The sequence below is a fragment of the Histomonas meleagridis genome (genome assembly GCF_020186115.1).
Source record: "Histomonas meleagridis strain 2922-C6/04-10x chromosome Unknown contig_14, whole genome shotgun sequence".
Classification (NCBI taxonomy): Eukaryota; Parabasalia; order Tritrichomonadida; family Dientamoebidae; genus Histomonas; species Histomonas meleagridis.
The window spans coordinates 222,085-235,136 of record NW_027150770.1 but is presented as its reverse complement, the minus strand read 5'-3'; the positions used below and the strand labels follow the sequence as shown (position 1 = coordinate 235,136).

The following is a 13,052-nucleotide window of genomic DNA, read 5'->3' as shown; positions in this document are numbered from 1 at the left end:
TCAAATAATGGACGTCATCTTGCAATAGGAGAAAGTGGAACTAATTCTAGATGTTTTATAGTTACATTTTCAGAAAAGTATGAAAGAATAACATCAAAAATTGAAGTTCATACAAAAGAAAATGGTTTTTCATGTCTTGCCATGGATTCTACTCATGGAAAATTAATCACAATTGGAAATGATTCTCAACCATTTTTTTTAATATGGGATATATCTCAATCTAAACCAATTTGTATTGGCTGTTATCACCTACCAACTATTCCAACACGTTTACAAATGGCACTTAACGGATCTTTTGCCATTGTTTCAGGTGATAAAATGCTTAAATATATTGATACATCAATTCCAACAAATTCTACACCAGTTACCCTTAAATGTCGAAACCTAAATATTGGTCAATTTAAAAACATGAATTTTGTTTCATGTAGTATTAGTGTTGAAGAACCATATCAAATATATGGATTAACAAATGATGGCACATTATGTGTTTATGACTCAAGTACTATCACTACTAAACTACGACGTATTCCCATTGTAACCACACCAATGTCCTTAGATTGTGGCGAAGCTACGTCAATAATAATGGACAAAAAAATTATTTTATGTGGAACAAAATCCGGCTCAATCTTAGCGATAAAAAAAGACGCGCAAGGTAAACATAAGATTTTTGGCCAGTTTAGCTCTGATGGTAATGGCGTAATTGCAATTGGCATTTCAGAGCGCTTAACGGCCGCCGCTTATGAAGATGGGAATTTAATGTTTTGGCAGCGTAGAATCAATTCTCAGCCATTGTTAATCTTTCCAAGTCATCGTGGCCCAGTTTGTGGCTTAAGCATTCATGATAATTATATAATTTCATGTGGAAGTGATTCCACAATACGATTATGGAAATTACAACGTAATCGTGAATTAATTGAGAAAAGTTCTCAAGAAATGATATGCATGAAAACCATTACAAAAAAGAATTCTAATTTTTTAGATAATTTAACAGGTGTTCGATGTGTTTCCATTCGAAATGAATTAATATTTGCAGGAGATATTAATGGGAATTTACATATATTAAATTTTAATGATTTAAGTGAAGTTAAAAAAATCATCGAAAACTTCACTGGCGTATTATGTATCTGTGCACATCCTATAGAGCCTTATATAGCTACAGGAGGCGGCGATGGATATGTTCGCATCTATAAGATCAATGAAGAGAATAATAATTTATCATTATATAACTCAAAACAATATTTTAATTCGCCAATAACTTCGATAGTGTTTACTAACTTAGGATTTGCTATCTCTTCTACGAATGGTATTAAGTTTTGTACGTTGAATGATGATGAAACTTTTTTTTCGTATGAAACTAATGAGCCTATTTTAGCTTTAGCGACTATACCTAATGGTAAAATGGTTTTTTCTTGTGGTTGTGATAATTATTTAACTATGTTTAAGTCTTCTGATGGAAGTATCTTTCGAAGATATAAACTTTCCCAATTTTCGTATCCGATGTGTATAGATATCGATAAATCTGGTTTATTTATAGCGATAGCTATGAGCGATAGTAGTATAAAGATATTAGATTTGTTTAGTGGATCGATTTTATTTTCGTTTTTATCACTTGCTGGTATAATTACAAGTATTCATTTCCATGAAGGTGATTTATTATTATCCTCTGCTTCCGGTTGTATTTTTAGATGGGAAACTCCATCAATAATTCATAAAATCATTTATGAACATGAAAATGAAAATCAACCTATACTTGATATAATATTAAACGCTAATGAAAAAACTAATAATAATAACATAAATTTAAAGCGTTCTTATGGTACTTTAATGAAAGGTAATATACCGAATAAAGATTGGATATTTAAAGAATTGAATAATGACCAATTAAAACAACAAAACCCTCTTTCGCAATATGATAACATTGAGGAAGAAGAAGAAATAGAACAAACTGATTTCGACGCGCCACGACCTAATTTAGATGGCGAATATGAAACTAAAGTCGATGACTTAGTACGGAAATCATTTGTTCGAAGAAATAACGAAGAACAAATTAATGATAATGAAAATAAAAACGAAATTGAAATTGTCGAAAATAACGAAAATGAAATCGTAGTAGAAACTAAAACAACAGCCGAGCAAATTAGAGAGGCAGCTAAAAGGCTTCAAGACGCGTTTGTGAAGGCAAAGAAGTTGCTCGACGTGAAGCCAAGTTGTCCGGAAGAAATTGCTGCAAAGGCACTGCTGAATACCACTTTGGAAGCAATTAGAAAAGAATTGTCACCCCAAGAAACACCGATTAAAATTATGGAATATGCTAAAGAAATTATGGAGTTGGCAAGCAAATTATAATATATTTGTTTTAATAAAGCGATATAAAAAATAAATTTGTTTGTTGTTTTGTTGAGTGAGACTTAATAAAATATAAAATTTGTTGATTAGATTGAATGAAGAAGCTTCTTTTTGTTGTTGATTTCCTATTTAGTGTCAGAGAGACAAAAGAATTCATAAATTTTTGCTTTTCAAATATGGATTATATTTTATTAGATCAATTTGTTTTAATAACATTTCAAGATGTAAACATTATTCTAATGAAATTTCATTTTTAGACACTTTTCGTATTTCAAAAAGTTATGATGTCACTTTTTTAAAAAGGAATTTTAAATGGAAACAAAGAATGGGCAAGAAAATGAATGGGAAACATTACTATATATTAAGGATTTAATTTTTAATTTAAGCAATGAAAATATTATTCAATCTGCCAAATTGATCATTAACAAATTCGATAATGTATATCCAAATACTTTTAACTTAATTATCATTAAAATCACACATATAAGTGTTGTTATGCGAATGAATAAAATTGATTTATATTTGAATTTTCTCAATGAAATTCAAAAATTAGAAGTGAATCTCAACAAAGAAATAGATATTTTTAATTTGTATGCACGTTTTCTTCTTGATGAAGAGACACAAGAATCATATTATCTTCTTACGAAAATGATTGAAAGTAATTTGATTGATCAAAAAATTGTACAAAAATTACAAAATTTATATTTTATACAATATATGCCAGAGAAAAAAATTGAAACATTATATGATGTAAACTATGAAGAACTTTCAAAGAATGATTTTGCACTTCATAAGAAATTAATTAAAGAAGGAGTTAATCCAAATGAAATTGCAAGAATAATACGAAATGATGAAATCGAAAAACTTCAAGAAATATCATCACAATCACATTTTGATTTTAATCAAACAATTGAGCCATCACTTTATGAAAGATGTTCATTTATTAATCAAGAAAATGTTACATTAATTGATTATGCAGCATTTTTTTCTTCAGTTAAATGTTTTAAATATTTACTTATGAATAATGCAAATGTAAATGATACAGGTAAATATGCTGTTGCAGGTGGAAATGAAGAAATTATACATTTATGTGAACAAAATCATTCATCATTTGAAGGTGCATATGAAACAGCAATTATGTTTCATCGAAATGATATCTTTAAATATCTTTATGAAAATAAAATTGAAAAAATTAATTTAGAAGAGTTAGGAACGTACTGTTTTTTATATCATAATTATGAAATTTTCTCGTTTTTGATTGATAAAGGAATGAATATTAATGATTCCATTATTAACAAAGCAGTAAAAGTTGAGAATATTTTTCTTGTTAAATATTTTCTTAAATCTAATAAACTCCCATACGATATTTTAGTTTTTGCTTCAGAATCAAAAAATATTGAAGTTGTTAAATTTATTCTTGGACAAAAAGGAATTGATATTAATGCTAAAAGTATTTGTTTGTCTCATTTGATATTTGTTTTGATAGTTTAAAATTTCAAAATAATATTTGGAAATTATTTTAAATATTTGAAACAGCACTTTTGGAAGCATCTTATTTTGGTTATACAGAAATAGTTAAATTACTTCTTGAACAAGAAGGAATTGATATTAATGCTAAAGATATATATTTGTTTTATTTAGAATTTATTTTAATAATTTTATATTTCAAAATAATATTTGGAAATTATTTAAATTGTTTAGAACAGCACTTATTTGGGCATCTCATTTTGGAAATGCAGAAATAGTTAAATTACTTCTTGAACAAGAAGGAATTGATGTTAATTCTAAAGATATATATTTAACTTATATGAGAATTATTTTAATAATTTGACGTTTCAAAATAATATTTGGGAATTATTTAAATTATTTATGACAGCACTTATTTATGCATCAAATAAAGGTCATACAGAAATAGTTAAATTACTTCTTGAGCAAAAAGGTATTGATATTAATGCTAAAGATATTTATTTGTTTTATTTAATATTAATTTTAATAATTTGATATTTCAAAATAATATTTGGAAATTATTTGAAATATTTAAAACAGCATTTATGATAGCATCTTCAGAAGGTCAAACAGAAATAGTTAAATTACTTCTTGAACAAAAAGGAATTGATGTTAATTCTAAAGATATATATTTAACTTATATGAGAATTATTTTAATAATTTGATGTTTCAAAGTAATTTTTGGAAATTATTTAAATTATTTTGGACAGCACTTATGTATGCATCTTCAAATGGTAATACAGAAATAGTTAAATTACTTCTTGAACAAGAAGGAATTGATATTAATGCTGAAGATATTTATTTGTTTTATTTGAAATTTATTTTAATAATTTGATATTTCAAAATAATTTTTGAAATTTATTTAAATTTTTTAGAACAGCACTTATGTGGGCATCTTTTAATGGTCATACAAAAACTGTTAAATTACTTCTTGAACAAGAAGGAATTGATATTAATGCTAAAGACATTTATTTGTTTTATTTGAAATTTATTTTAATAATTTAATATTTCAAAATAATATTTGGAAATTATTTAAATTTTTTAGAACAGCACTTATGTATGCATCTTTTAATGGTCATAAAGAAATAGTTAAATTACTTCTTGAACAAGAAGGAATTGATATTAATGCTAAAGATATTTAATTGTTTTATTCAAATTATATAGTAATTTGATGAATAAAATTTAAAAGTACTTTTTCTCTTTATTTATAAATGCTTTTGATAAAATAACTTGATAAAAAATATTTAAATAACATTATATTAACAATTAAGTATCTCATGATGTTATATACATGTTTTAAATATCGGGTGAAAATGTGTGCAAATAAGTCCAAGAATAAACATTTTTAAATAATCACTGATAAAATAATTTGAAATAACATAGAGAATATACCATATGTAATATACAAGTGCTTTCAAAGCAAAAAATACTTTTTATTATCCAATGATTTTTGTTTTATGAGATTTTGGAACAGTCACCAAAAAGATTTTTTTATAAAATGTGTCTTTTTATCGAAAAGTAAATTTTTATTATTATATTCCAATCATCATAATTAGAAAATAACATTTTAAGCAAGAAAACTCATCAAGACGTGTGAATTTCCCTTTTATTTTTTGAAATTAATTTTTAATTTATTCAAAAGAAATAATTGATAAAGTTGAACTTATCATTCCAAAAATTATTTTTTTGATGAATAAGATTTCTTATCAAAAATTTTAATATTTAATTTTATTAAATAACAAACATTTTCATCAGTCAGAAAGAATTCCAGTCAAATCGCTATCATCGAATGATTTCTTTACAGCCGAAGAATTCCCAGTCGTTTTGGACACTGTTTTACTATCCAAATCCGATATCAAATTATTCGCTGTAATTTTACTTATATTTTTATTCTTAATATTTGAGTTTGTGTTTGATTCCAACAATTTATTTTTCAATTCGGATGGAAGCGAAATGTTAACATCGTTCGCATTCGTATCATCCAACAACGAAAGTCCGGAAATTGCCGAAATTCCGGTGAATTCTTCTTTGTGATTTTTATTATTTTTCGGTTTGATTATCTCGTTAAGAAATGACGAGTCGTCTTTAGTATGTATTGGACTATGCTCATATTCGATTAGCGACTTTCGACTTGAGATACTTTTCGCTTGTTTAATTGGTATATTGTCGTCAAGAATTTGCGTGAAGTCGTCTTCAGCTGATGAACTATGTTTGTGCGCCGTTTCCTTTCTGCCTCGCGACGGATCAATAAGAATGTCTTCGAATTCGTCGTCGTCAATGATTGTTGTCTTCTTGTTCGTTCGACTCGCGGACGATATGCTCATGATTTCATCGAACTCCTTTTCGATTGACGTCTGCTTATTGGGATTTGTCGTCTTGTCCGACGGTTTGCTGATGATGTCGTCCAGGTCAGAGTCGATTGTTGTCTGGTTGTTGGTCTTGGTCGAAGGGCTGATGATGTCGTCCAGATCGAAGTCTGTTGTTGTCTGGTTATTTGTTTTAGTTGTCTTGTTTCCTGACGTTTTATTTATAGGAGTAATGATGTCGTCCAGATCGAAGTCTGTTGTTGTCTGATTATTAGTATTTGTCTTGTTTCCTGACGTTTTATTTATAGGAGTAATGATGTCGTCCAGATCGAAGTCTATCGATGTTTGTTTGATATTTTTATTGGCTTTGCTTCCGGACGAAGTTTTATTTGATGATTTGCTTATGATATCAGTAAAATCGTCGTCAATTGATGTCTGCTTGTTAGTTTTGTTTCCGGACGAAGTCGTTCTGTTTGATTTCGATTTGCTCGACGATTTACTTATTATGTCATCGAAATCGTCGCCAATTGGTGTTTGCTTGCTAGATTTACTTCCTGAAGAAGTTAATTTATTTGATTTCGATTTGCTCGACGATTTACTTATGATGTCATCGAGATCATTAACATTCGTATGTTTATTAGATTTACTTCCAGACGAAGTTAACTTATTTGATGATTTACTTATAGTATCACCGAAATCATTTTTAGCATTTGTATGTTTATTAGATTTACTTCCAGAAGAAGTTAATTTATTCGATGATTTGCTTATAGTATCACCGAAATCATTTTTAGCATTTGTATGTTTATTAGATTTACTTCCAGAAGAAGTTAATTTATTCGATGATTTGCTTGGAATATCATCGAGATCTTTTACATTTTTATTCTGCTTTGTCTTTGAGTTCGTTGTATTATTTAACGAAAATGTCGAATTTTGCTTACTCGACTTATTGTTATTCATTGGCGTCTTATCAAAAGCAGAAACGGAAATATTCTCAACGTTATTCACTTGTTCATTAGAAGTGTTAACATTCTTTGGATGCATTGGCGGCGATGTTTGGCTTTCGGGTTTTCTTCTTCTTACGCTTTTTGTAACTTGTTTAGGCATTTGTGTATGTATATTTCGATTTGCGTTTTCTCGTTCTCTTTTCCGCATGGCAAATTCTTCTTGCCGCTTATAAAAGTTATCTGAGAAACTACTTTTGCTTCCATTTGTACGTTTTGTATGATTTGTAGATTGAGTCACTTTTGGAGGACGTTTAACTTGAACCGTGTTGTAATTCGGTTTCGGTTTCGGTTTGATTTCGGTTTCGTCGGTTTTCGATCGTCTTGGTGAAAGTGCTTCTAAAGTTTTCCGAGTTCTTTCACGTTTCTCTTTTTTAGCAAAATACTCAACTTCACCTTCGAGTTTTTCGACTTCTTTAAGAAGTTCTTGACGTGTGGCTTGATATTTCTTGTTGAGATATAAGAGATCGGCAAGTCGTGGAACAACACGAGGTGCTTTTTTCTTTTTCTTTTTTGCGGGTTCAACTTGTGTGGCATCATCTAAAAGAACTACAACTGGTTGATCATTGGATTTATCATCTTGATCTTCAAAACAAAAAATTTGATTGACATCGCTTTGGAAATGAATAACAGAAAATTCAAGATGTATTTGCCCAAGAATTTCATCATATCTGTTTTGAAGAGGTAAGGTTATTTGATATGTTTCTGGTGAGAATTTTTTAATGTCGCTATGACGGTACGCATCAACAATCATTGGGCCTAAATCAAAGCCACATGCACATAAAACTTGGTTGGCTTTATTCGAAATATAAATATAATGTGGACATACTTGAAAAGCACTGAAACAATCAAGCCTTACAATGTACTCAACCCCACTTCCAACATCTTTATGTATAGTTTCTTCTGGATTAAATTGGATTGGTGTGATGTCAATTTGTGGAATTTCTCCAATTTGCATTCGAATAAAAAAGTCATCTGAACTTGAACACTCAAGTTCAATAGTTGAAATAAATACTTGACAATAAAATAATTCCAAATTGTCCATTTTAATTTGCTTTATCCTCTTGCATACGTTTATTTTTTGTTAGCGAACGTTAATACTCATAACGGATTTTAAATGATTTTGATTTTGTCTTCTTTCTTTGTCTAGAAAACTAATGAGATTATTTGACAAGAAAACAATATTTATTTTAAAAAGCAAATAATGGTAATAAAAATTAAAAATCATATATTATGGATATCTAATATTGATATGATGCATTAATATAAAATTTCAAATCATTATTCACTGCTCTTTAATTTAATAAATTTGAACTATTTTAATATGAAATGATGATAAAGATTTATTTTTAAAAGAGTATATTTTTCAATTATTACTATTAATTAATTCCAAATTAAAGAGTTTTACATTAAGTATTAGTTTCTAAAATTCTTTTATAACAGAGTAGAAATAGAGAAATGCAAAATGTGATGTTTATGATTTAAAGCCTTCTACCACGGCGACCACCCTTACGACGTGTTGAATCGTGTGGAAGTGGTGTAACATCTTCGATACGGCCAATCTTAAGACCAGCACGAGCAAGGGCACGGAGAGCGCTTTGAGCGCCTTGGGCTGGGAGACGGCGTGAAGAACCACCCTTACCAGAGAACTTGATGTGGAGTCCATCGATACCCATTGTTTTGAGACGTGCAGCAACCATTTGTGCAGCAAGCATAGCAGCGTATGGTGTTGATTGATCACGTTGGGCTTTAACAACCATACCACCAGTTACCTTAACAAGAGTTTCGGCACCAGAGAGATCTGTAACGTGGATGAATGTATCATTCTTTGTAGCATAGATATGAGCAACACCAAGTGCAATTTCGTTTTGTGCCTTGGTTGGACCAACATAAGCTTCTTCCTTTGTCTTTTTTGTTGCTTGTTGTTTGGCTTCAACAGTTGGTTTAGACATCCAAAAAAAGGCCGACCAAGACGATAGGGAAAGTGCTCTATCGTAAATCGGTTATACCAATTTACATAAAAAGTGATATGATATAAAGTATTTAATTCTATTTGCAAATGGAAAAAGACCAAAAAGCACTAAATAAATCACCACTTAAAAGCTTCGATATAGAAGGTGTCGTAGATTATATAAAAAGCGGGAAGGCAAAAAATATAATATTTATGACTGGTGCAGGAATGAGTTGTGGAGCTGGAATTCCAGATTTTCGTTCTATTGGAACAGGCATTTATTCTAACCTCGATAAATATCATCTAGAAAATCCATCAGACATATTTACATTATCATACTTCAATAAGCATCCCGAACCATTTTTTGATTTTGTCGGAAATCTACTTCCTGGTAATTCATCACCCACACCTGCTCATTACTTTATTAAGTTGGTGTATCAAAAAGGACTACTTCTTCGTCAATATACACAAAATATTGATGGATTAGAAAGGGCTGTTGGAATACCATTAGATCATCTCGTTGAAGCGCATGGAACATTTTTCACTGCTCATTGTCAAAAATGTAAACGAGAGTATGATCTTGACTTTATTCGTCAAGATTTAATGAAAAAGGAAGTTTTACATTGTAAAAGCGAAGACTGTGATGGTGTTGTCAAACCTGATATTGTTTTCTTTGGAGAAAACCTTCCATCATTTCATCCACGACCAGATTTCTCCAAATGCGATTTATTAATAATCATTGGAACTTCACTAAAAGTTAATCCATTTGCATCATTGACTTCGTATGTCGGTGAAAACGTACCGAGGGTATTGATTAACAACCAAAAAGTTGCTGTTTATACTGAAACAATTGAAGAAATCGACGGAACCGAATATAAAATTCTTCCTCAAAATCACCGCGCGCTACTTAAATATGATCATCCTTCCAACACAAGAGATGTTTATCTCGGAGGTGACTGTCAAGAAACGATCAAAAAGCTTGTGAAGCTTTTAGGATGGGAAAAAGAATTTAACGATTTGATGAATAAAAAGTAATTATGTGTTATATGTAAAGTGAAGTTTTATAATAAAATTTATCTGCACATTTCAATAATTTTCACATGTTCTAAATATATAGAATAATATATAATTAGGTTACTTAGAGTTAAAGATACACCAAATAATTGTATTTAATGAATAAATTATGTAATTTTTTATTTGAAAAAATCATTAGATTTCAAAAATTCAAAAATATCCTATGATACTTTTAATGTATTCAATTAAAATATTAATCAGCTTTGTTAAATAATAACTTGTTTAAAATTTACAATATTTGGAAAAAGAATTGTGATTTTAGTTCTGTTGTTTACAAAAAAATTGACGGTGTTTTGTTCCTGCAATGCTCCAACAAGTTGCTTCAATTTTTGTTCAAACATATTCTGTTCAAGGACCAGATGCTAATGAACAGATCAAAATTGCTGAACAAATGCTGGATCAATTTGGTGGAAGTCCAGATTTTTGCTGTTGTCTATTTCAAATAATTGTTTCAAAAGAAATGTCAACGTCAATTCGTCAATCAGCATGCATTTATCTAACTAACATGATTTTATACCATTATGATGATATTCCACCTCAATCAAAGGAATTAATAGTCAAAAACATTCCAGAATTATTACTAAATTCAAATCTAGATATTTTTGGAATACTTATGAAACTTACATCTGCTATTGTTTCAAAAGCATTTCCACAAAATCAATGGCCAGATCTCTTAACAATTATTTCAAATAATTTTCAAACTGCAGGAAATGGAGTTTTGGTAGCACTTATGTTATCAAAAAATGTTTCATCACTTTTTAAAACATTAACAGACATGGTAATCCCATTATACTCAACATTTTGTGAATCAATTATCCCAATTCTAACCAGAATTATATCAGAGAACAGACCACTTCTTGAAATCTCTTTATGTTTTAAGATTATTCGACTTTTATCGATTAGTTCATATCCACAAATTTTTGCTACTCATCCCGATATCATGAACCATTGGTTTAATTATGTAGCATCTATTGAGGATAAATCAGAGCTTCCACATTTTGACCTTTTGGCGTGTTCTGTTATATCATTTTGTACAACATATTTTTACAAATATCCGGAAATTCTTGATCCGATACTTTCAGTTTCTGTCTTAAACGCAATTGTTTCCATTTCACTGATGAACATTAACACTAAATTGCAGGGAAAATGTGTATTATTTTTCAAATATGCTATTTTCTATCCTCCGACTTGGAATTCGATCATTGCTGACATAGATAACTTTACACAAATTGTTTTATTCCCATATTTTCAACTTAGTGAAAATGATCTTTTAGATTTTGAAAATGATCCTCAACAATTTATCTTAAATTTCCATTCATTTTCATATGATGAATCCGATCCACGTGCATATCTACTTGAAATATTACGTTTTCAAGCAGAATGTTCAGTAGAACTTCGAGAGTCATTCACACGATTATTTAAAGCCTCCATAAGTTATGGTGATCCTTTAGTAATTTTTTCGTACAGCCTAATGTTTTCATCTGTAGCGCCATTTGTTAATCCACAGGATATTTTAAATGACATCATTCCATTACTACAAAATCCGACGATAATAATTCAATGCGCTGCGTTAATTTCACTGCGTTATCTAAAAGTGCCGCTCGAAATAATTTATCAAACTTTTGTATTATTACAAAGTCCTTCAATTCTTATCCAATATTACTCAGCTATTAATTTAACAAAATATTTACCTAAACTTACAACCGAAGAATCTCAAAAACTTCGTGAAATCTGTTCACAAAATATAATTAACATATTGCAAATTTATTTTAAGTTATCTGAAGAATTCAATGATTACAGCTTTATTGAGCTCATACAAATTTACATTAAATTTTTCGGACCTGAATTGTTTAATCATGCGATTGGATTCATCCAAGAAACATATCAATTATTTTTAAAATGTGTCTCATTGAACAATCAAATTTCTGCTAATATTATCTTATCATCTCTTTCAATATTTATCCAAATGTTAGCACTACAGCCGGAAATATGCGATATAGTATGCAACTTTTTGTTTAAGCAAATTCTGAGCGATATTCCAAAAGTGCCACTGCCAATTATTGAATCATTAATTGATTTAATATCAAGTATAATCTCATCAGTTTCCATAATAACATCAATTCATTGGGAAATATTTCATATCTTTCAACCATTGCAAACGTATTTTCCATATGAAATCTGTATTTCATATCGAAACTTAATCATTCGCGATCAAGCGACAGCGAAAACTCCTGAAATAGCAAAAGAGCTCATTAATGTATCGATGCAAATGTTAAATACTATTGGAACGTTTCAAATCACACCAATTATATCTTTATTAACAACTATTTTCGTCGTGTTAAAAGATATTTCAGGTGCGGAACAACTCTTTAACATGTTGTTACCAATTGTTATTGATCTGTTTAACTCGCCAGGCACTATGTATTATGCGTCGAATCTATTCGCTGCAATGATTTTATACAACGCGGAATATTTATTCCAAATTCTCCAAAATAATAAAAACTCAATAATCGAAATATGGTTAAATCATTGTCATTTCCAAGAGCTAATGGCAGTGATCACGAATAAATATCAAATGTTCTCATTAAATGAATTAATTGTCATGTCGATAAAAGCAATACAATTACTGAACGAAGAGGTTAAAAATATTATAATCGAACAAATGGACCAAAATTTGTTAAAATTTGAAGACGCTCCTGATCAAGTTCAAATAAAATCATTACAATTGTTCCAAGAAAAATCTTTGATCAACGATTTGTTCAATTTGATTAATAAAATTAACCAAGAAAATCAAGGATTCCAACAATCTATACAAAATAGCTTTAACGAACCTCTCTTAGAGATATATAACAGAGCAATTTCTTATTT

The 13,052-nt window shown here is 29.3% G+C and overlaps 4 protein-coding genes across 4 annotated transcripts; 2 read left to right on the top strand and 2 right to left on the bottom strand.

Moving 5' to 3' along the window:
- Positions 1–408: 408 nt before the first annotated feature.
- On the top strand, positions 409–2,346 carry GO595_001414 (mitogen-activated protein kinase-binding protein 1; the record flags this gene model as incomplete). The annotated part of the gene is made up of 1 exon (XM_067914210.1): positions 409–2,346. The coding sequence occupies one exon, from the start codon at positions 409–411 to the stop codon at positions 2,344–2,346; it is 1,938 nt and encodes a 645-aa protein (XP_067778406.1).
- A 3,257-nt stretch (positions 2,347–5,603) lies between these two features.
- On the bottom strand, positions 5,604–8,117 carry GO595_001413 (dentin sialophosphoprotein precursor; the record flags this gene model as incomplete). The annotated part of the gene is made up of 1 exon (XM_067914209.1): positions 5,604–8,117. One exon carries the CDS (start codon positions 8,115–8,117, stop codon positions 5,604–5,606), a length of 2,514 nt encoding a protein of 837 aa, XP_067778405.1.
- Positions 8,118–8,640: 523 nt separating this feature from the next.
- Positions 8,641–9,111, bottom strand: GO595_001412 (ribosomal protein S14; the record flags this gene model as incomplete). The annotated part of the gene is made up of 1 exon (XM_067914208.1): positions 8,641–9,111. The coding sequence occupies one exon, from the start codon at positions 9,109–9,111 to the stop codon at positions 8,641–8,643; it is 471 nt and encodes a 156-aa protein (XP_067778404.1).
- Positions 9,112–9,323: 212 nt separating this feature from the next.
- GO595_001411 (NAD-dependent protein deacetylase Sirt2) lies at positions 9,324–10,145 on the top strand (the record flags this gene model as incomplete). Its single annotated transcript, XM_067914207.1, has 1 exon — positions 9,324–10,145. One exon carries the CDS (start codon positions 9,324–9,326, stop codon positions 10,143–10,145), a length of 822 nt encoding a protein of 273 aa, XP_067778403.1.
- Positions 10,146–13,052: the final 2,907 nt, after the last annotated feature.